Source organism: Perissodus microlepis, chromosome 1 (genome assembly GCF_051167445.1).
Source record: "Perissodus microlepis isolate ML-2025 ecotype Zambia chromosome 1, ASM5116744v1, whole genome shotgun sequence".
NCBI classification, from domain to species: domain Eukaryota; kingdom Metazoa; phylum Chordata; class Actinopteri; order Cichliformes; family Cichlidae; genus Perissodus; species Perissodus microlepis.
The window spans coordinates 5,877,160-5,898,390 of NC_140461.1; the positions used below are offsets into that span (position 1 = coordinate 5,877,160).

Below are 21,231 nucleotides of genomic sequence, written 5' to 3' on the forward strand. Positions count from 1 at the left end.
AATTGAAAGCTCTTCACTACAAATATAAAACTTAGCTCGAAGAGTAAAGAAATTTGTGTCTGGTCGATTATTTCTTTGTTGTAAAAGTGCTTCTTGGCATTAAATCTTATATCATTGGAAAGTTTGTTTATTTTTCCTTAAATGTTTCCACAGCATAGTTGAGTATGTGGGTTGTGCCCATGAAAAACTTGTCAAATCGTCTCTGCCAATGCTAAATAGCCTATTCTGCTAAAGGCTCTTGTTTTTAGTTTCTGGTACCCCGAGTGTTGACAAGCAGGTGCCTGATTGGCACCTGATTAGCATTGTTCAGCGAGGAGTCCAGATTTGGCCTATGGCAGTTAGATCGCACTGATACGGTAATAGCTTTTGGTGGAGGCAGTGTGATGGTGAGGAGCGGCATCTCCCTCCGTCATAAAACAAGGCTTATCATCATTGGATGCAATCTCAATGCCGAGTGCTATCAAGATGAGATTCTGCAACCAGTGGCAATCCTATATCTCCACAGTCTGGTACTGAATGCTGTCCTCCAAGAATATAACACTTGCCCCCTCATTATCAGAGACTACCTCCAGAGTTTGGGAGTGGAGAGGGTGGAATTGCCTACTTGCAATTCTGATCGCAACCTCACTGAAACTGGTAGCATCAGCTGGGGGTGCTGTTTGTGTCAGAGTGACCAACACAGCCGCACTGGCTGTGCAAGGGGGGTGCCAGGGTGTTAAGACCCCTGTTTATTAATGAATCATTCTTAAATTGCCGATATTGCAAAAATTGTTTCTTCAGACTTCAATCATCCAATCATCCAATCCAATAAACGACACCAAACAATAAGTTTATATTCATAAGTAAAAGTATTTAAAGGCTGCTGAAGTATTACAGATGAGAAATTACCAAATGATTACAAGTGGTGGACAAACAATTTTTTTACAAATATTTTACATATATATATATATATATATATATATATATATATATATATATATATATATATATATATATATATATATATATATATATATATATATATATATATATATATATATATATATATATATATATTAAAAAAAAGGAAAAAAAAAAAGAAGGAAAAACAAAAAGAGAAACTATAACTGTTGATATCAGAGTTGGTGCCAAGATGAATATCTTTCACAGGGCTGGTCAGGAAAAGTATAAAAGGTTTGGGGGAACAGAAGATTATCAGTGTGGTGCCAGTTTGCGTTAGTTAGTATAATTTTCTTCTTCCAGCATTGAAACAGGCACCAGTTATTAGCCTTTTGGGCTCAAATGTCAACATATTTTCAGACCAACCTTGTCTCCTTGCGTCTCTGCTCCCTCCTCGCTGTAAGTGAGTGAGGTAAAGTATCTGTTTCACTGGTGACAGCTGTGACATTTCCTTCAGAATGCCAAAGGCTCTCTCTCTCTGTCCAGCTGAGCTGTGGATCAGTCCGAGGGTTAAAGACAGAAGGAACAGATCGATGCAAACAAACACAGAGGGCCTGACTGATAGGCTGCAGAATGGCTTATAGCAGGCCTGTAGACAAATATATCCGAAATACACAAATACAAGAAAGTGCACATATGTACACTGTGCATTTATCCTCCGTTTTATCCTCATTTTACTTCATTACTGTCAATATAATCCAAACTCTGTCATGCACACACATGGACCCACACACTATAATTAAAGACCCATGAAGTGGACATTTGTCCTCTAGCCTCCATAAATAAAACAATGTGATCAGTTGGAAATTATAGCCTTCCTTGAGCCTATCTTCATGGCAACCCTAATAGGATAAACCCTTATACACAGCTGTGCATCTTCACATGTGTGTCTGTGCTCCTGCGTTCATATTTTACAGCCAATGGGGGGATGAGAGTCACAGCTTGTTTGCTGAGTAACTGGCTAACAAATAACCTGCTTAGGGGCAGCAGGGACAAGAAGGAAACCGAGGACTGGCACTTTCTCTCTCTCACTATTACTTTCAAACTGTGTCTCTGTTTCTCTTTTGCTGCCATTCTCAAGGTTTTACTGACCCTTTATCCTATTTTGACTGCACACCTTTTTACTTTAGTCATATATAATTGTAGCACTAAAAACATTCATATAACCCAAATGGCTTGAAGTGTAGTGGTGGTGAGTGATGTGACAGCACACGTGCAGAAAAACACTCAGCACATCAGACACTAATGCAGCATTCGTGTTGCTGGCTGTCAGATCCACTCTGCACTGCAGCCTGGATAAACCGCAGCTACTGCTGCTGCAAGCCTTTTACAGGTATAAGCAGGGGGCTGTTATTTTGCTGTTGTTGGCCTCAAATTACCCTTGAAGACTAAAGAAAGCTTACACAGAACCTATATATTGAAGTGTGAAAGGTGTTTATATATATTAATTTATTTCTTATATTGTAATTAGTCTCCATATTTATTTATGTATGTATGTATGTATTTATTTAAATCCTAAGTTTAAGTAATAAATGTCATTGACTTGCTCTGATTGAATGGACAGTAAAATAATTACTGTGTTAGTTTGTAGCTCCTCAAAATTGATTTTTACAACACAGGCAGCGTGGTGGCTTAGTGGTTAGTATTGATGCCTCACAGACAGAGAGACTTGGTTTAAAGTCTCCTCTGTGGAGATTCTCCCTGTGACCACTCATGTTTTCTCCAGGCATCCCTGCCATTGAAAAATAAGCCAGGTAATACAGCAACCTTGAGCATTTTTAGATTTAGATAGATTTTCTTATTTTTAAGAGTCATACTTCCTTGTTAAATAAAGCTCAAACAAATTAAGTGAATTTTTTGCTGCCTTTAATATTTTAGGCTATTATGTCAGTTGTTGAAGTTGGACCTACTAAAAAAAAGAACAGTATTGTTCTGACTTTACCTATTACAGTATCAGTTGCTGAAAACATTTGATGGCTGTCATGAAAAAGAAGTCAGAGCATACAGCCTTAGAAACCAGTCCACAGGAAGTGTTCAATTTAACCGCTTTCCACTGCCGATAGCAGCTGCAATGGTCTATAAAATTGAGAATTGGACTTGGAAATGTCTGCTGGTAGTATATATATGAAAGAAAAAGAAAAAGAAAAAAGTATATACGAATCAAGAAGTCTGGGTTCTAAAACCTTTGAGTATATCAAGAGTGGACGGAGTGACTGTATTATATTATCTTATACTATGTACAAAAGTTGATTCTGTTCATCTGGACATAGCGTTTTCAAAAACTCTATGTACGAGGCATACTATGTAAGTCTTGTACAGAGTGACCCAACTTTACTTGTCAATCAGTGCACGCACAAAAGCCCACCCATAAAAGTGCACTAGCCTTTTAACAAGCTGCTAATTGTGAACTTGCAAGCACAAAGAGTCACAAGCAAATGAATGCGTTTTTTTGTTTTTGTTTTTGTTTTTTTTAAGTATGTGGTTTCCACGGTGCTGAAAGACAAAGAGACCTGCAGATGTGTTCAGAGTATTCCAGTGTAGTGTGTGTGTGTGTGTGTATTTGTATGTTAATGCTGTGGCAGGCATGAAAGTAATATAACTGGTGTTAACAGGGCAATTAGCTTCAGCTCTATATATAGACTTTGCTTTTGCACCATTAAATGGAAGTTTACTGGTGCTTGTATTGCACTTTTCTAGTCTTACTAACCACTCAAAGCTAAATTCACACTATACTTTATTCACTTCACATTAAACACTTGCATATAACATCCACTCCTATGGCCACTTTAATTTCACAAATTTTCCTAGCATGCATGTCTTTGAATTTAATTTTCTTCATGAAATGTGGGATGAAACGAGAGGCTCTTTCCACTATATTTTGATAGTGCTGCACTACTGGACCATCCAAGGTCCTTTTTATAATTGTGTCTGGATATTTTTAGAGGCCAGGTTAATGCCTACAGATCGTTTTTATTGCATGGAAAAGCAACTGTTATTTCAGTAAAAGCATAGCACAGAAGATTTCTTTTTTTTTTTTTTTTTTTTTTTTTTTTTTTTTTTACTGATTCAGTTCCATAAGATATCACACTAAGCCATAATAGCTAGACAGCATCCAGTACCAGGGCCTTTTAATTAGTTTAAGCTCTCCAAAAAAAAAAAAAAAAGCAGGGTTGTCCTCAAGACAGTAGAATGGGCGCTAAGTGATGTTCTGCCGACAGGTTCCACTCTTGCCCTTTAAATGCAGGTGGTGTTTGTGTTTGTTGTTCACTTTTAGGGCAGGAGAATTTTTTTTTTTTGCCATTTTTTGCTTCACTCTGGAACATGAATTATTAGGAGAATGCAGGGAATGGCAGTACAGGACTAGCTGTATAGAGAGAGTGTTGAGAGACTGCTGTGATAAGGCATTTTAGCCCTTATCAGTTTGCTTAATCATTTACAACTGGGTTTCCCCTTTGGCCAGAAATTTTGCCTTTTAATGTGCTCATTCATTTATACAAACCAGTTAATGTTTCAGCTTACTGTTCTTGGGAGTCATAACACCTTTTGATCCGCGGCAATGATGCTACCCTGTAGTAGCGCAGATAAGAGACTTTGTGTGTGCAGAGAGAAAAAGATAGAGCGAAGGTGATAGTGAGACAAAGCAATAGATAGTATAGGCCCCTGCCTGTAGCTGTCTATTCTCCTCAATGTCAGAGTTCTCCTTCTCTGCGAGAGGCTTAGCACCCACCTAGCATCACCCTATCTGTTTATACAGAGGCTAATAGGAAGCCTGGTCTTTATCCCCACACTGCAGCTCAACATAATGGAATAGAAAGACATAATGCTGCTCGAGTCAAACAGTCAGTAGAGGCCTTTAAATTGCTTCCAATCCCCTTAACAAATCTGATGGAGAGGCTATGAATAACTCAAGGGCTTCTCTTCTCTTCTCTTCTCTTCTCTTCTCTTCTCTTCTCTTCTCTTCTCTTCTCTTCTCTTATAATTAGCCGTACTTAACCAGCAACGGAACTTACTTTTACTCTTACTTTTATTAATTAGGATATGTCTTCTTGTGCTTACCTTCCAGTTTGGAGATCTTAATTTAAATTACACTTGCTGCGAACAGTTTCTTCAGAAATGTACATTTTCTCTATGAATGAATACAGACCAGATAGAATATAGTCCAGTCTCCAGATGACTTGTTCAAGCGACATCAGTTTGATGGAGACCGCCCTTGCAGTTTCTTCTTTTATGCTCTCTTTCTCCTGCGTCATGTAAATCGACTGAAACAATCCAATGAAATGTGGTTACAAGAATGTCTAAAATATTCAGCTCTGATGTTTTCATCTTCATTGTCAGGGTTTATTAAGCAAGAAGCACTCAGTACTAACAAGGGGAAAAGGTTTATATGATATTGAAGTTTAAAAAAGTAAAGTAATATTACAATACATTTGAACTTTTTCTACATGAAAGATGCAGCCTAGTTTGAATTTAGAGCAGGAGGTGTGCTATAAATTAGTAAAAGCAGGTTACAGTGGCGAGTCAAATCAGAGCCTGAGATGTACGACTTGTCTAAACCAGAGAATCATTATTTCTACTGTTGTCTTGAAAAAGCGGTGAAACAAATGATCAGGACTGGACTGGAATAAATCCCTGCTTTGAGAGGAAATTTTGAGGAAGAGAATATATTTATAAAAGAAATTCCACTAATATGCATCCCCACCATTTCGCTAAGTTTTTTGCTTAGTATAGTCTGCGACCCAACTCACTTTTGGTGAAAATATATTAATGATGTGGCAAAAAAAGCACATCATAGAAGGTAAAAATTCATCAGCTGGTAGGTTGGGGTTTTGATGTTTTAGGTGAAAAAATATATATTTTCTGTTTTTTCCTTCTTCTCTTTAAATGGAACCAAAACACAACAGCCACTGTTTTTTGGTTATTTACTTTCCATCACTTCTCTAGAACCTCTTGGTAAATGGATTGACTGGTACTTATAAAGTGCTTTTCTGCTCTTACTGAATACTGAAAGTGCTTTTTACTACAAAGTCACTTTCAACCATTTGAACACACTTGTGCAGCAATTTATTGTATGCCTATAAGCTATCATGCACACATTCATATGCCAATAGATACATCAGAGGAGTCCACAATCTTGCGTGAGGAACTGGGGCAGCCTGGGATGGGTCCACCGGCCTTTCCTGAGCTACAGCAACAGCCACTTGAACTAGTCACGTGGTAATACATAAAATTAGGATCAAAATTGTACGTCAGGCTTCAGATCCTAAATGCAGAAAAGAATAACTTCCAGAGAGGAAGAGTAAAAATCTTTTTCTCCAAGTACCCTAAACAAAAAAAAGACAGTTACTAACTCTTATGTGATTGAGAATATTGTAAATCCACATGAGGCACATTGCATGTTTTGTTGCCAGCATGTGTTAAACAGCAAACACCTGTCCTAAGCAGTTCAAATCATCTATGTAGTAATAGGAACTGCATCAGCCATCCAGCCTTTGTGCTACATGCTGTTATTTGTCCCAAAAATAACAGCTCAAAGACTTACAATACCCACACAGCCTCAGCATTGTGCAACATGGTGTTGTGTGCCACAGTTTACCATGCTGGTTGTTCTGTGGTACTTGAGCGGTTTTGCTTGTTGCTTTAAAAACCATGTTATTAGCAAGAGACACTTGCAATTATTCTGTTAGTGTGAAAGACCCAGCTGATTGTAGATGATTGGCTGGATCACAAACTGATGACAAAGAAATTCACAGATGCACGCTCAGATATTTAAATAATGTGCTGAAATCAGCCATGCGGTGTGGGGGTGGGTGTGCATGTGTTTATGCAGGCTGCTCATCATTTACCCACTCATATGGGTATGACGTGCGTGCCTTTTGCAGTGCCATTTCTAGGGAAGAAACAATTTAACAACACTGAAAAGCCTGAAAGAGAAAGCAGAGTAACATGGAAGAAATGGTGAAGTTACTGTAGATGGAAAGCATCTTTTGCAAATTAAAGGACTAGCTTGCTTTTGCTCTGTACTAATTAATTAAGTAAACATCTTTTTCAGATGCATCTCAAGCACAGGATGGCCTTACCATTTGGTATCAGTTTCTTTCTGTTTTTCTTTGTCTCCCTCTGCCCAGTGTTTTTGATGCCTTGTATATCCATCGCATCAGCTATCACAGTTAGCATGTCTTTAATTATCCGACAACATGACATACCAGTTAGAGCTCTGAATCCCTATTGTTGTTATGCAATCCCACCCTCCTACACACAAACACATTTATATACCTCAATTATGCATCTTTCCCAAGTGGTGGAGGATGACAGCTCCATTAGCCTATGCTTTAATTAAGTGTATGCGCTCATACTGCAAGGAGCTAGATAATGTTGTTGAAGTTGGATTTGGTGCCTCTAGTTTGAGCTAAAGGATGAAGTGATGTAGCAGTCGGTATTTCCAGCCTCAGACGCATGATTAGTTTCTTTTGTATTTGTTTGTTTTTGTCTATAGTTGTATGGGATGAAAAAAATAGAGTATTATGCACAATAAAGTCCTAAAAAACAGTTACCCTCAGTATAGAAAACATAGCAAAACATAAGAGAAGACAAATCAACTGTAATTGAGAGAAGAAGGAAAAAACAGGGAGAATACTTTTGTACAGAACGTGGTAAATTGTACTGGGTATTTGAGAACAAAGAAAACTGAGTAAGATTACGTCTTCTAACATCTATCTGATGAAGAAGATTGTGTTTACAGATTATATGGTTAGTTTATGCACTGATCAAAAGAGGCTCTGCCTGGGGATTCAGCGATATAATAGTGCAGGTCACACCGACATACACCTCACTACAATTTAAACTCAACATGCAGAAACATTTGCTAATCACTTTGTTTGTATAGTCCTAATATTAAGCAGAAGGCTACACATTCCTTATAGCTGAGGCATTACTGATGACTTACAACTACACAGCAGCTGTCCTGATTTTCTTTTTCTACTGAGCTGTGGATTGATGGGATTCTCTGGCTTTGATGGATGTACTGGTCACCACCAAATGCACAGGACTGACAGGATTACTGGTGGCTTGTCGTGATACTGGGACAACCACAGTGCCCGTGAACTCCCAGTCAATTTTTCAATGTTTTGTGTCATCTTCATTGAGAACATCTGCCTGTCATAGCATTGCTAGACATTGAAAAAATTTGAAAATGTAAAAAGTTTCATCCAGCTGTTTAATCTCTACTTCAAACATGGGTGGCTTGAATTTGGTGCTGAGCAGGAGCCCACCCCCCAACAAGAGATTGGTGATCAGATAACTAATGCTTATTCCTAAAAGACTATCAAACAGTCCATAAAGCCGGCTGCTTCAGTGATTTCTTTGTATCATTAAACTGGTGTCACGCTGATTTACCATTGCTATCATACAACACTGTCAAATTCACAGTGGGCATTTTCTAAAATTAAAAAGATTCAATTAAAGCAACAGAACCAACGACATCCTTATTTGATCCATACTTTTTTGTCTTTTTTGGTCCTTACACTAGTATTACATTTAAACTGCCTTGCTTGTTTTCTTTCGTTTCTTTTTCCTTCACACGTTCTAGCCCTACTAACGTTGCTAAAGAGAAGCTAAAAAAGATTTTCGGCAAGTCTTTCTCATATTGAATATAGGAAGGAAAACAGATTTTTGTGTTTAAACAATGGAGTAGACTTGACCTGTTGAGTCATATCCCTTGTGGTCCTGCTGCCTGCTGCATTTTGGAAAACTGACAAGGCTTTCCTCAGTTTTTAATCATTTAACTGTTTATATTCTAGGGAAAAATGACTGGGTTAATTCAATGGGATGGTGTTTTGGTTTAAAATATATGAACCTTTTTAAACTGATATATAAATTCTTACTCATACATACTTTACTGCCTACATGTTATCCTTCGCTAAAGTAGTTTGGACTCATGGTCATCATTAAGGTATCAGAGGTATCAAAGGAAATGATAAATGATCAAGGGCAGCAAATACATACTTCTTGTTTAACTTAAATTATCAAAAGGAATGCTTTTATAGGCAATGGTTTAAATTTTCAATATGACTGAAAAAGTATCCAGTGAACTAGAAAAGAATGATAAAGATATGCTTTGAAAAAACATTATTTCAGAACAAAATTAAATTGTGATAAGTGGTCAAAACATGAAATACCATACCCGGAGGAATTTCCCATAGGATCCACTCTTCTGTTCTGTTCCGTTTTTTGTCTATGCTCCTCTTTTTTGTTGGAGTCCTCTTTATATCTTTATATTAAAGACCCTTAGAAGCCCAGTTATAAGTCCCTGTAACAGCAAAACTATGTTAAAGTGAGTGATGGTGGCAGCACTTATGTTTCTATTGCTATTTGGAGCTCTTCTCTCTGGAGAATTTGTGGAATAGTTTATTGCAAAGAAAGTGAGTTAGAGGAGGGGGAACAGAGAAGTACAATACTTTTAAAAAGATCATTTTAAAGGAATCACATTGCAATTACAGTATTGCATAGTTTACAAACCAGAACTTTGTTTTCAGTCTGTCTGTATTCCCCTTGACAGACTCTGAAACTGCTTTCCTTCTTAGGACAGATCTGAGAACAGAGCCACCTGTAGTGTAGTGTCCAAGGAGAAAGCCGAGTGAAGTTTCAAGAGTGCTCAAGTGGTCTTTCCACATTTAAATTGTCAGTTTACACCCTCAAGATGCTGCATGAAAGTGGTGAAGACCAGACTAACCAAAAGAAGTGCAGTGACCTTTTAAGTTGGGCTGAATTTAGTAAAAGTCTAAAGCAAGAGAAAATAATGGAGATGAGTCTGTTAGTGGTGAACATGGGTGGAAAAAAAAGATGAGCAAAAAGAGGAAGAACCCCCACAGCGAGAATGTTAAGTGTTTACAAGATGAACATCTCTCTGCTGCTCTATGCCTCTCTCACTGACACAACACCATCGCATCTAATCAGCCAATCACGGCTGGGTTCTGTTTAAGAGGCCTGATTGGCTGATTAACCGAGCTCATCAACACACCACCCGGTGTGGCTCCAAACACACATAGTAACACGAAAACCCGCATAAACACGCTCTGCAAATTGCTGTGTGTTTGTTTGTGCGTCTGCACATATTCATAATCTATGCATACATTTGTTATGTACTTTGCATTTGTTAAAAAGTTTGGAGTCCGCGTGGGCAGCATTTCTGCAAGTCCACAAGGATTAAAAGTTGTAGTTGAACTGTTTTACCAGCTTGAGCACCTTAAATGTGGCATTACTTTGCAACAGCTGTAGCTGGGTTTAGATAAATAACCACCATCTGTGGCCCACCGTCCCTGTGATTAAACACAAAGGCACCAGAGCCTCAGATACATTTTTGGATATGTAATGTTATATGACTATAATTTGTAGTACACCGTAGGTTCTATTAAAACCATGAATCCATGTGTGTTTAGCACAGATGGCGTAGTATATTCTCTATATGTTAATAGTTGGTAACTTGATAGTTAATAGTTGGTATCTCTCTGACATAAGAAGCTGATGAATTATTTTGAAGGAGGGCCAGGAAATTCAAATCCACCAAATTATGAGCACCTGCCACAGTGGGAAGCATGTGTAAAGCACAAAACATACATATATGCACTAAAACCTAGATTTTAAGAATGCTAGCCAACTAAATCCTTTCTCACATGAGCTACTAGAATGTATTTGGGAAGTTGAGCTCATCCAGAGAAAGTTACTTATCACTTGTGAAATGACTACAGATGAAATCTAGGACTACATTTCCATGTGTATTTGTTACAAGACTTTTTAATTGGTATGGTATCAGAGGATCACTTTTCAGTCAAAAAGCTTTGACTGAAAATCTCTTTCAAAACAGTATTTTTAATGTCATGTATAGTCATGCATATTGAGTGACATTGTAGCATCTTGAACTTGTTGGCTTTGATGACCATGACATTACTAGATAATTCTTCTGTGTATGGATATAGGATTTCTATAGTGCTTTCTATCATTACACACACATCCTTCGTTTGTCCTGTTGTTCCAGTTTTTCCTTTATTAATTTTCCCCTTATTTCAGTACCATTTGTATATTCCCATGCAGGGCACAGCAACACATAGCAGGGCCCAAAGCAGATCAATGGCAATATTTATTTCATGTCCAATTATTGGGGCAGAACCAGAGCACACAGGAATGAAAGTAAACGTCCTCTCAAAGAGAAGCACACAGAAACTGCATTAGAAGTGCAGCCTGCAGCCTGAGCTTCAAGAGCAAGCAATATGAGTACAAGTGCAGGTTATAGGATTCCAATAGAGCGAGCTACAGGCATTACCAGGGGTGAAGACTCCAGAAAGCTGAGCAAAATCCATCTGCTTTGAGCAGGAGATTCCACCACTATCCCTTTTCCTTCTCCTTACCTGTTTTTACTTATACTGTTTTAAGAAGCCAATTTATCTTTGTTGCTTTAGGAAACCTACTTAAACTGCATATTGAACAAGCAGTACCTCTCTATATCAGAGTTGGAGGAAGAAATGTCAGAAATATACAAAAATGAATAAATATATAAATCATTCCTCTGTGTCAACTGTTGAATGTTAAAATATTTAGACTTTTCTTCTTCTGTATATTTTGTTTTAATTAAGTTGAGCATAAACATGTATTGAGTCCTGTGCGTCATATATTATGTTGAAGAGTAGATTTAATTTCATGTTTTCAATTTTAGCTGCTGAGAGACAAAATGAAAAAGAGAACATTTTTTTGGCTACAATAGAGAAGGTCTTCTCTGTTTTTTCAGGATTTGTTAACATTGTCCATATCTGTTAAAAGCCTTATTGCAAGAGTATAGTTTACATTTCCAGTTATGTGATTCTCTGTGTTGTAGATCAGCACATTTGATCAGCGCGTCTGCTCCATACTTGATTATAATTGCCAAACAAATCATCACTGTATCACTTAATGACTTGCACCCTCCCTACTTCTTTTTTTTCCTCTCAGATTTATTCCTGACAATGAATAACGACCGAATGTTTGAGACCTGGATCAACAAGGTAATAAGCTTTTTGGACTTATTTGAGTGTCTTTGAGTCTCTTGCCTATCATTAGTGACTTTTTACAACTCAGACTCTTCTATAATGATCAAAATTAACATTAGTGCCAGCATTACAGTCCTCCAGAGTAAAGTAGAGCCCAGCTTGTATTGCATGCATGGTGCTGCTAATAGCCTAAAACTATATTGGCATTTATATAATGTCTGTCTTACGTGGTTAGCCATTTGTAATGTAACGTAATGTAATGTAGGATAAGCACAGTGACCTGAAATGTTGCCTCAAGTCGGCAATCAACTGATTCCATCCACCTTAACCACTACAGCTACAGCAGGCAATGACGCAATTGTAATGAATGTATTTGACAAATTACAACTGGCTGGCTATACATATCACATCTTATCATCTTTTTGTTTTGTTTTTTTTGGGGGGGGGGTTCAGTTATGCTGGAAAAGGAAAACAATGGTGGAATTGTTTAAGCTTCTGGCAGTGTAAACTAGTTGGCAACTTACGGTGAAGACACTGCTTGAGTATACAAAACCATCTGCTCAGCTATGATTCAGCTATATGTATTACGAACACTGCAGAGTATTACAAACAAGAAAGCCAGGACTGCTCTCCAGAGCAAACTCTGAGATGACCCCATATCTAAATTACCCCAAACATTCTTTTCTATATTATATTCTGTTAAAAAAAAAATTCTAAATTTAATATCCGGCAGCTTATACACTGACATTGATGATGCCACAGACGTTTACACAATCTCAGTAAAGCAGTTAATATTTTAGCACTTTATTTTCCAGAAGCTTAATAACTTTGTTCGTTTTCATTACAGTGCACTAGAGTAAAATATTCATATTGTGTTCATCTATGTTTGGAGCTTTAAACGAGTTAAACTCGATAGCCCCTAAAAAACAGTCATATGGTAAACTGTCAGCGATCTGGTTCAGTGGGTCTTGACTGATAGGTTGAGTTCCGAAAGAGGGCAGCAGGTCTCTTCTGAGTAGAACTTAAATGTATAGCTTGAGTTTAATGAAGAACAGCATAGCTAACTGTGACAATCAAATTAGAAAAGAGGTTTTGCTATAGTCTGTCCTACTTCTTGAAAAGAATAAAGAGATTGGTGATCACTATACAACAGCTATTTCATTTATTGTTACACAACATTTATTCATTTATTTATTGCTAAGATTTGTGTTCAGTCTCAAAGGCATTCAGTTATAAACTAAGAATGTACAGTATGGCCTCAGTTGCAGTCTCACGTCCTGAAGTATAACTACAGGTATTGAGAGAGTGATGATCCCCTCCTCTGCTTCAGTATTCATTTTCTTAATGCAACAAATGGATCTGTAGTGCTTTGGTGGGCTTAGGAGTCTAGGATTGTTGGCACTGCTGCAGAACTAGTTAATATTCTGGGAGAGCAAGGAGGGGAGACCATGGCTCTGGGTTTTTGTCAAAGGGGCCTATTTGAAATTCAGCAGGTCGAGGCACAAGCCGAACAGTAGTCTATCTTATCACAGAGAAGGGGAATAGGAGAAAGGAAGGGGAGGAGGTAAGGAAGAAGAGGGAAACGGAGAGAGATTGAAGGATGTGGAAGAGACAGAATGCGTCTGAGGGGAGAGTGACCAAGCAGGAGCAAAACTGTGCAAATAAACTGCCATGCCCAAATACCAGTTGGATGTGCGATGGGTGGCAAGAATGCTAATCGGAGAGGATGAAGCAAATGAATTTCAGAGAAAGATCACTTTAAACTTTTGAGGTAGTTCCAAATGATTTTTATAAAACTCTGCAAATGAAGGGTTTTTTGTTGTTGTTGGTTTTTTTTTTTGTCTATTTCATAAACAATATCTTAAAAATATATTAGCTTTTTATTCAGTTGTGAATCTTCAACAGACTGAACCATTTCACTGCAGTTATTACAATGAAAAATATGAAATAGAATCTAAATAGATGCCAGGGCCTACATCCAAATGCAAAACATACATGAGAAAATGAAAATGAGAAAAGGAAATAATGAATAATGAATAATTGAGTTTAACAGAAATTTTTAATTCTATACTTTTAAAACAATAGGACACTGAGTGCATTGACCTCAACTATTTTATCCTTCTACAACAGAACTTCCATAATATCACTAAACACAGTAATTTGCAAAGTAGCTTTTCCTTTAAGACAAAAGTGCTAACAGGCACAATGCGATCATTTTTCAAGAAAATCCAGTATATCACATCACATCTGTTTTGAACCCAGATCAATAACCGGAATTTACAATGACCAAAGATCAGCTACCACATTTTAAAGATACTGTTTTCAGCTCAGTTTTGCATGTGGAATAGTTTCATTGAAGCACTTTTTAATATAAGTTTATCCTTTTTCTGTTCCGTTTATACATGGATACAAACGTAGACTATAAACCATAAAACAGATGAATCTATGACTTACACTTTTCAAGGATTAATTTTTAGCCATGAAGAAATAAAAAAATGTGAAGTACATAGTATTATCAATGTTAAGAACTGAAGAATTTTTAGTGAATCAATAAATAAAGTAATTGACACTCACACCAAAACAGTTTTAGTATTTTATAATTCTATTTAATGTTGATCTTGGCATTTATTTTGTAATTTTGCATACTTTGCCTCCTGCCAATCAAGTGATTAGTAGTTCTGCAAAAAGCATGTCTTACAAGCATCTCTAAGTATAGTGGAAAGGATTTGGGAGCAAGACAAAATGAACCTTGTCAGTGTCTCTGCAGTCTCAGATTATGGATCTCTTGATCTACTTCTTAGCTACTCTATGAAGAAGTTAAATCCTTTTCTTTGTCTTTTTTCTTCTTATTTATTAGCAATGCTTTTTCAATTTTTCTTTTTCTATTAATGAATTTTATTTTGCATCCACTGGCTGCAGCTTTTCAGCCACACTATGATGGAATTTCTTCAAATTTTGGTTGAGTTTATTCACTTGAACTCAGGCTGAACTGAGCAGTATTTAGTGGTCAAAGGTGACGTTCAGCTGTGAATATGTTTTTAGCCATACCTTATAATTTATTATAATTTATTTGCTAATTATGATTGGATAAAAATAATGGCAAAGTGACATTTTATATGCAAAAGATCAACTTCTCTGTGTCCTGCCTCTTTCTTATGTTTTTATGAATTTCCAGTGAAAGGGTGTACTCACACTTCCATGTCAGAGCACTCTTGACCCCCAAGTGTCCACTTTGTTTGGCTAAGTGTGATCACTACTGAGTGTTGTGCGCTGGTCTCCTGCAAGAAGCAGGCCCAGGCACAGTTGAGTTGGATGTGGGCACAGTATAAATATAGTGTGATTGTAATGGACATCATGAAATCACTTTGTTAATTAATTAGCTAGTATGTGAGAGGCCAGTGTGTTACTGCTTCCACAGTTAAGCCACATAATGCATAAAATCATGAACCCCCTTATGCTCTGCAAGAGTGAGTGTGTGTGTGTGTGTGTGTGTGTGTGTGTGTGTGTGTGTGTGTGTGTGTGTGTGTGTGTGTGTGTGTGTGTGTGTGTGTGTGTGTGTGTGTGTGTGTGTGTGGAGGGGGGGACAGGGAGAGGGTAAGACCAGCCAAGAAAGAGTGTGAAATCCTAAAGACAAAATTAAGCGTATTCAGGCCCAGATTGTTAAGGGCAGTGTAAGTGCATTGTTGGGGGGGCACCGTGCCTTGTGTGAGTACACCCTAATTTAGCTCGGTTGAGCGATGCAGACATGAGGTGTTACTTATAGTGCTTTTCCTGTTTTCCTTAGCAGTGTATATTTTTTTTTTCAGTCACACTGACAAACAAGTCTGTACATCCACACTCTTGAATAATTTCTAAAAAAAAACAAACAAGTTTCTTCAGAAGCATTCCATGGACACACACACACACACACTTGTGCAAATCTACACAAACACAGAAGACCAAGCCATTTCCCAGCATCCTTAGAGCATTAGACCTCTGTTAATCCCATCGTGGTTTTCGGTTCAATGCGGCTGCATCTATCGGTCATAGGCCAGCACGCTCCTCTTTCTCCAGCACTCTGTTTTAATTACTTTTCTATGTTTTCTCTTCCCCTAAGTCTCCTTCCATCTTTCCTCTTTCCCCTGTTTTTGTGTGATTACACAAGAGAAGGCAGTCACAGAGGGGGAAATAAAAATCAACAAGCTCCAAAGAGATGAGTGAAGAGAGGTGTTTTTATTGGCTGCCAAATAGAGCCAAGTGCTTTAAAAGGTCAGTTCTTTAACGGCTGATATAATAATTTAGTTCACTGGTCAGTGAGAAGCTGTTTTTATCCCCAGTCACACACTTACACAGATTAGCACATGCATATAAATAAACTACTGCTTGCCATCAAAGCAAGTCAGTGTTTTTATATTGAGGCTTGCGCTTTCAGTTTTTAATGGTAAACACCTTTCAGATCAGCTTACTTGCTTTTCACCAGGATATCAGAGAGGTAGGCAAAATGAAAAATTCTTTATAATAAGAAGAAAATGAATGTCATTTCGAAGACGTCTGCTTGAAATTTGGTTCTTTGAACAATAGAAGAAGTCAAATGTGGACCCATTTGATGAGATTTATTGGCTATTCACGACATCCATTTTTTTAAAGTCACCCCCATATGTGTATATCATTCCAAATAAGTAGTATTGGATTTCTTTGGCTCTCTTCCACAGCATGTCTTTTATCCTGTCTTCCTTCTCTCACCCCAACCGGTCGCAGCAGATGGCCACCTCTCCTTGGGCCTGGTCCTGCTGGAGGTTTCTTCCTGTTGAAAGGGAGTTTTTCCTTCCCACTGTCGCCAAAACGCTTGCTCGTATTATTGTTGGGGATCATATAATTGATGGGATTTTCTCTGTTTTCTTTGTATTATTGTAGGGTCTTTACCTTACAATATAAAATCACCTTGAAGCAACTGTTGTTGTGGTTTTGTGCTGTATAGATAGAATTAGATTTGCTGCAGTCTTACACACAAACAAGTTGTGATCAAAAGGTTCCTGGAATAATCCTATTAGAATAAAATAAATAAATAAAAACCCACACATGTGATTTAAATTTGATCGATCTCCCCTACTGCATCCCCAGACAATGTTCTATATCCAGTTTCGTATGCATTTCTCAAACTGGCACAGAGGGCAAAGCAAGTTCTCTAACAAACTGACCTGACTGTTATATGGAGGCTCATGACTGGTAATGGAAGGTGGATTTCTGTCTAGGACAGAATAGGTTATAGCAATTTTAGTAGAGAAGTCAACAGCTTGAATTTGTCCTGTAAATTCATCCCCAGGCTTCCTATTGGCAACAGGGGATCTGAGAGAGAACTTAACAATGGCACGTCGTCATGAGCACAGAGCACATTGGAAACAGTATTTGGCCAAACCAATATCGACTTTGCTCACCACCCACCCCATTCTTCAGATTTGCCTCCCTGCAACTCATCTTTTTCAGGAAAATCACAATCATGTTAAAAGGTTATGTTGTCACATTACAGATATGGCGAAATAACTGGTGCATTTCTGAGGTGAGTGAGCAAGGGACTGAACAAGAATTAACTGGAGGCTATATAAAGACCCACTAGAAGATGGCCTTAAGGGGCTTTTGTGATTTTGAGTTTACTACCATGAGTTTACTCATGGTAGGGATGCACTCATCCAATATTTGGATTGAGATTAGTTTGATCCTGACTCAATAATTTGGCCCTGGTATTGGTATAATATCTTGTATCCTTGGCTGTAATTTTACTATAAATACCAGTAAAATTGTTTTTTAAGCCTTATAGATTACAAGTTACAAAAGGAACATTTAATAAGTTAGGCCTGTTTATGGCGTTCAGGGAGAATGACGATCTTTGCCTTATAATGGGGAATACAGCTTATTCAATAATAATTGGTATTGGATTTAGAGCAGGGCGATATGGCCAAAACTATTTATCACGATATATATTTGAAAATTTTGCAGTAACGATATAACTGACGATATAATTGATGCGAGACATAATACAACTCCACAACTTTACTAGCTCAAACCCCCCCCCCCCCCCCCCCCCCCCCCCCCCCATCCATTTATTTTCACTTAAACAAGCAGCTGTTTTGTATATGCATTAAAGCTATATGATGAGAGATCACATCACTTCTTCACTTCCTGCCACCATCGACTCACTTCAGTTTGCTTACCGGACTGGACTAATCGTTCCACAGACGATGCCATATCTCACCTGCTCCACACATCCCTGAGTCACCTGGACACTGGCAGAGGGAATTATGTTAGGATGCTGTTCGTGGACTACAGTTCAGCATTCAACACAATAATTCCCTCTAAGCTTTTCACCAAGTTGACGGATCTAGGACTCAGCTCATCACTGTGTCAGTGGATCCTCAACTTCCTCACAGACAGACCCCAATCAGTGAGGGTGGGAAAACAAGTCTCCCCCTCCATCTCACTCAGCACTGGAGTGCCTCAGGGCTGTGTTTTAAGCCCCCTGCTGTACTCACTGTACACTTATGACTGTGTAGCCACATCAGACACCACCTCCATTGTCAAGTTTGCTGACGACACTGCTGTTGTGGGCCTGATCTCCGACAACATCGAGACGGCCTACCTGGAGGAGATTAGGAACCTGGAGACCTGGTGCCAGGAGAATAACCTCCTCCTAAACAACAGCAAGACTAAGGAGCTGATCGTGGACTTCACTACAAAACAGGCGAGGAATTACAAACCCCTCATCATCAGTGGCACGCCAGTGGAGAGAGTGGACAGTTTCCGATACCTGGGTGTCACTCAGAACCTGTCATGGTCCTGCCACATCAACACCCTGGTTAAGAAAGCCCGTCAGCGTCTCTTCTTCCTCAGAAGACTTAGAGACTTCCATCTGCCACTGAAGGTGCTCAAGAACTTCTACTCCTGCACCATCGAGAGCGTCCTGACGGCAAACATCTGCACCTGGTTTGGGAACAGCACCAAGCAGGACAGACGAGATCTGCAAAGAGTGGTGCGCTCAGCCGAACGCATCATTCAATCAGAGCTCCCTGACCTGCTGTCCATCTACACCAAGCGGTGCAAGTCCAAAGCTAGGAAGATTATGATGGACCTCTCCCATCCCAACAATGGACTCTTCTCACTGTTGAGGTCTGGGAAGCGCTTCCGCTCCCTTAAGGCCAAAACAGAGAGAATGAGGAGGAACTTCTTCCCCCAGGCTATTCGGGCCCCGAACCAGGTGTAGGACTGGACTCTCCCACACACGTCACTATAAGACTGGACTCTCACACACATCACATCACCACACGCACCACCACACAGTTCCTATAATCCTATAATTCCTATAATTTATAATCTTTATAATCTTTATAATCTCTTCTGCTATTTGCACATTCTTTACTGTAAATTCCTAAGTTAATTTGTAAATTTTGTAGTGACCTGTAAATTGTAAATATTGTAAAACTTTTTTTCTGTCATTTAATGGTCAGGCATTGTACAGCTACAAGCATTTCACCCCCATGTCATACTGTGTATGGTTGTGTGCGTGTGACAAATAAAATTTGAATTTGAATTTATATAAAAATTTAACAGTGCAAAAGCAAATTCCTTGCTGAAAGTTTAACCAAAAGGCATTTCCAGTAGAAATGGAGTGACATATCCTGAGCATAACCATGTATAATATCCACTGAAGTTAAAAAGAGGTGCTTTGCAACATTAAACTGCAGTGTGCCAAATAAAAAAAGTCAAATACGTATTTTTCGGACGATAAGGTGCACGGGATTATAAGGCACATTAAGCGAAACAAAGCAGTCAGATAAATCAAACTTTATTCAACTCATTCTTCTTGCTTCCTCCACTTCTGCACCATTGATTCATTAATGCTGTATTCTATCACAGCTGCTCTGTTCCCATGTTGTTGCAGTATATTAATCACTAACCTTCTATTGTGGATGGATTATCTCAGTTGTTCTTCTGACTGAAGTTTGGTCCATTTACAGCATCCTGCCATGTGATTGCATTTGTCTCTAACCATCAGGAACCTTCACGTTAACTTTTATCGAGTGGAAAAGTGTTAGCGTTCATCCTCCAGCTTCACTGTTTATGTTATACTAACATAGCTGTGTCGCTAGCGATCACGTAGCACATCATTATATACCACCTAGCCCAGGGGTCGGCAACCTACGGCTCCGGAGCCGCACGGCTCTTTAGTCCTTACAGTGCGGCTCCGCGTGGTTTGGGAAAATAAATTAGAAGTATTTAGCTGAAGTGTATTTTATTTATGTTAGTTCTTTTTTTTTAACTTGTAGTTCTAAATTGGAAGATTATTATTATTATTATTATTATTATTATTATTATTATTATTATTATTATTATTATTATTAAATTGGAAGATTATCATCAGGGCGATCAGCTGGTACGGAGTCAGAGGGAATACCGAGAGTGTAGCCTGATGTGTTTCACCGAATCATGGATGCACCAGGACATTCCCGACGAGAATGCTTCCGTGGAAGGCTTCCACACTGTTCGGGCGGACAGGGACAGCATCGCTAGCGGTAAGCGGAAAGGAGGTGGGCTTGCTGTTTTAGTTAACAACCGGTGGTGTAACCCTGCCAACATAACAATCAAAGAAAAGATTTGTTGCCCGGACATTGAACTGTGTGCTGTTGGACTCAGGCCGTATTATTTACCCAGGGAATTCTCTCACGTCATCTTGGTGGCTGTTTATGTTCCTCCCTCTGCTAACCCCACAGCTGCATGTGACACTATCCACTCTGCCATAGCCCGGTTACAGACTCAGCACCCGAGTGCCTTTATTGTGATCTCGGGTGACTTCAACCACGTATCACTGGACAATACACTAACAACATTCAGACAATATGTGGACTGTCCCACCCCCCACTTGGTAGGTCAGATCATAACCTGATTCACCTCACCCCCCACTATGTGCCAATTGTGAGGAGGGAACCTGTGACCACGAGGACTGTTAGGAGGTGGTCAGAGGAGGCCTTAGCGGAACTACAGGGCTGTTTTGAGGTGACCAACTGGGAAACACTCTGTGAGCCTCACGAAGAGGACATCAATGGGCTTACTGAGTGTATCACAGACTACATAACTTTCTGCACCGACTCCATTGTTCCAGCTCAGACTGTTCATTGTTACCCAAATAACAAGCCGTGGGTGACTAAGGACATCAAAGCCCTCCTCAACAACAAGAAGAGGGCTTTCAGAGGGGGCAATAAAGAGGAGGTGAGGAAGGTCCAGGTGTTACTAAAGGACAAGATCAGAG

At 38.8% G+C, this 21,231-nt stretch overlaps 1 protein-coding gene across 1 annotated transcript in view; it reads left to right on the plus strand.

Moving 5' to 3' along the window:
* Nucleotides 1-21,231, plus strand: part of itfg1 (integrin alpha FG-GAP repeat containing 1) — a 165,002-nt gene that overhangs the window by 12,138 nt on the left and 131,633 nt on the right. Inside the window, exon 7 of the mRNA XM_084927789.1 lies at nt 11,917-11,969. Coding sequence (XP_084783915.1) covers nt 11,917-11,969 — 53 coding nt within the window. The remainder of the gene's footprint in view (nt 1-11,916; nt 11,970-21,231) is intronic.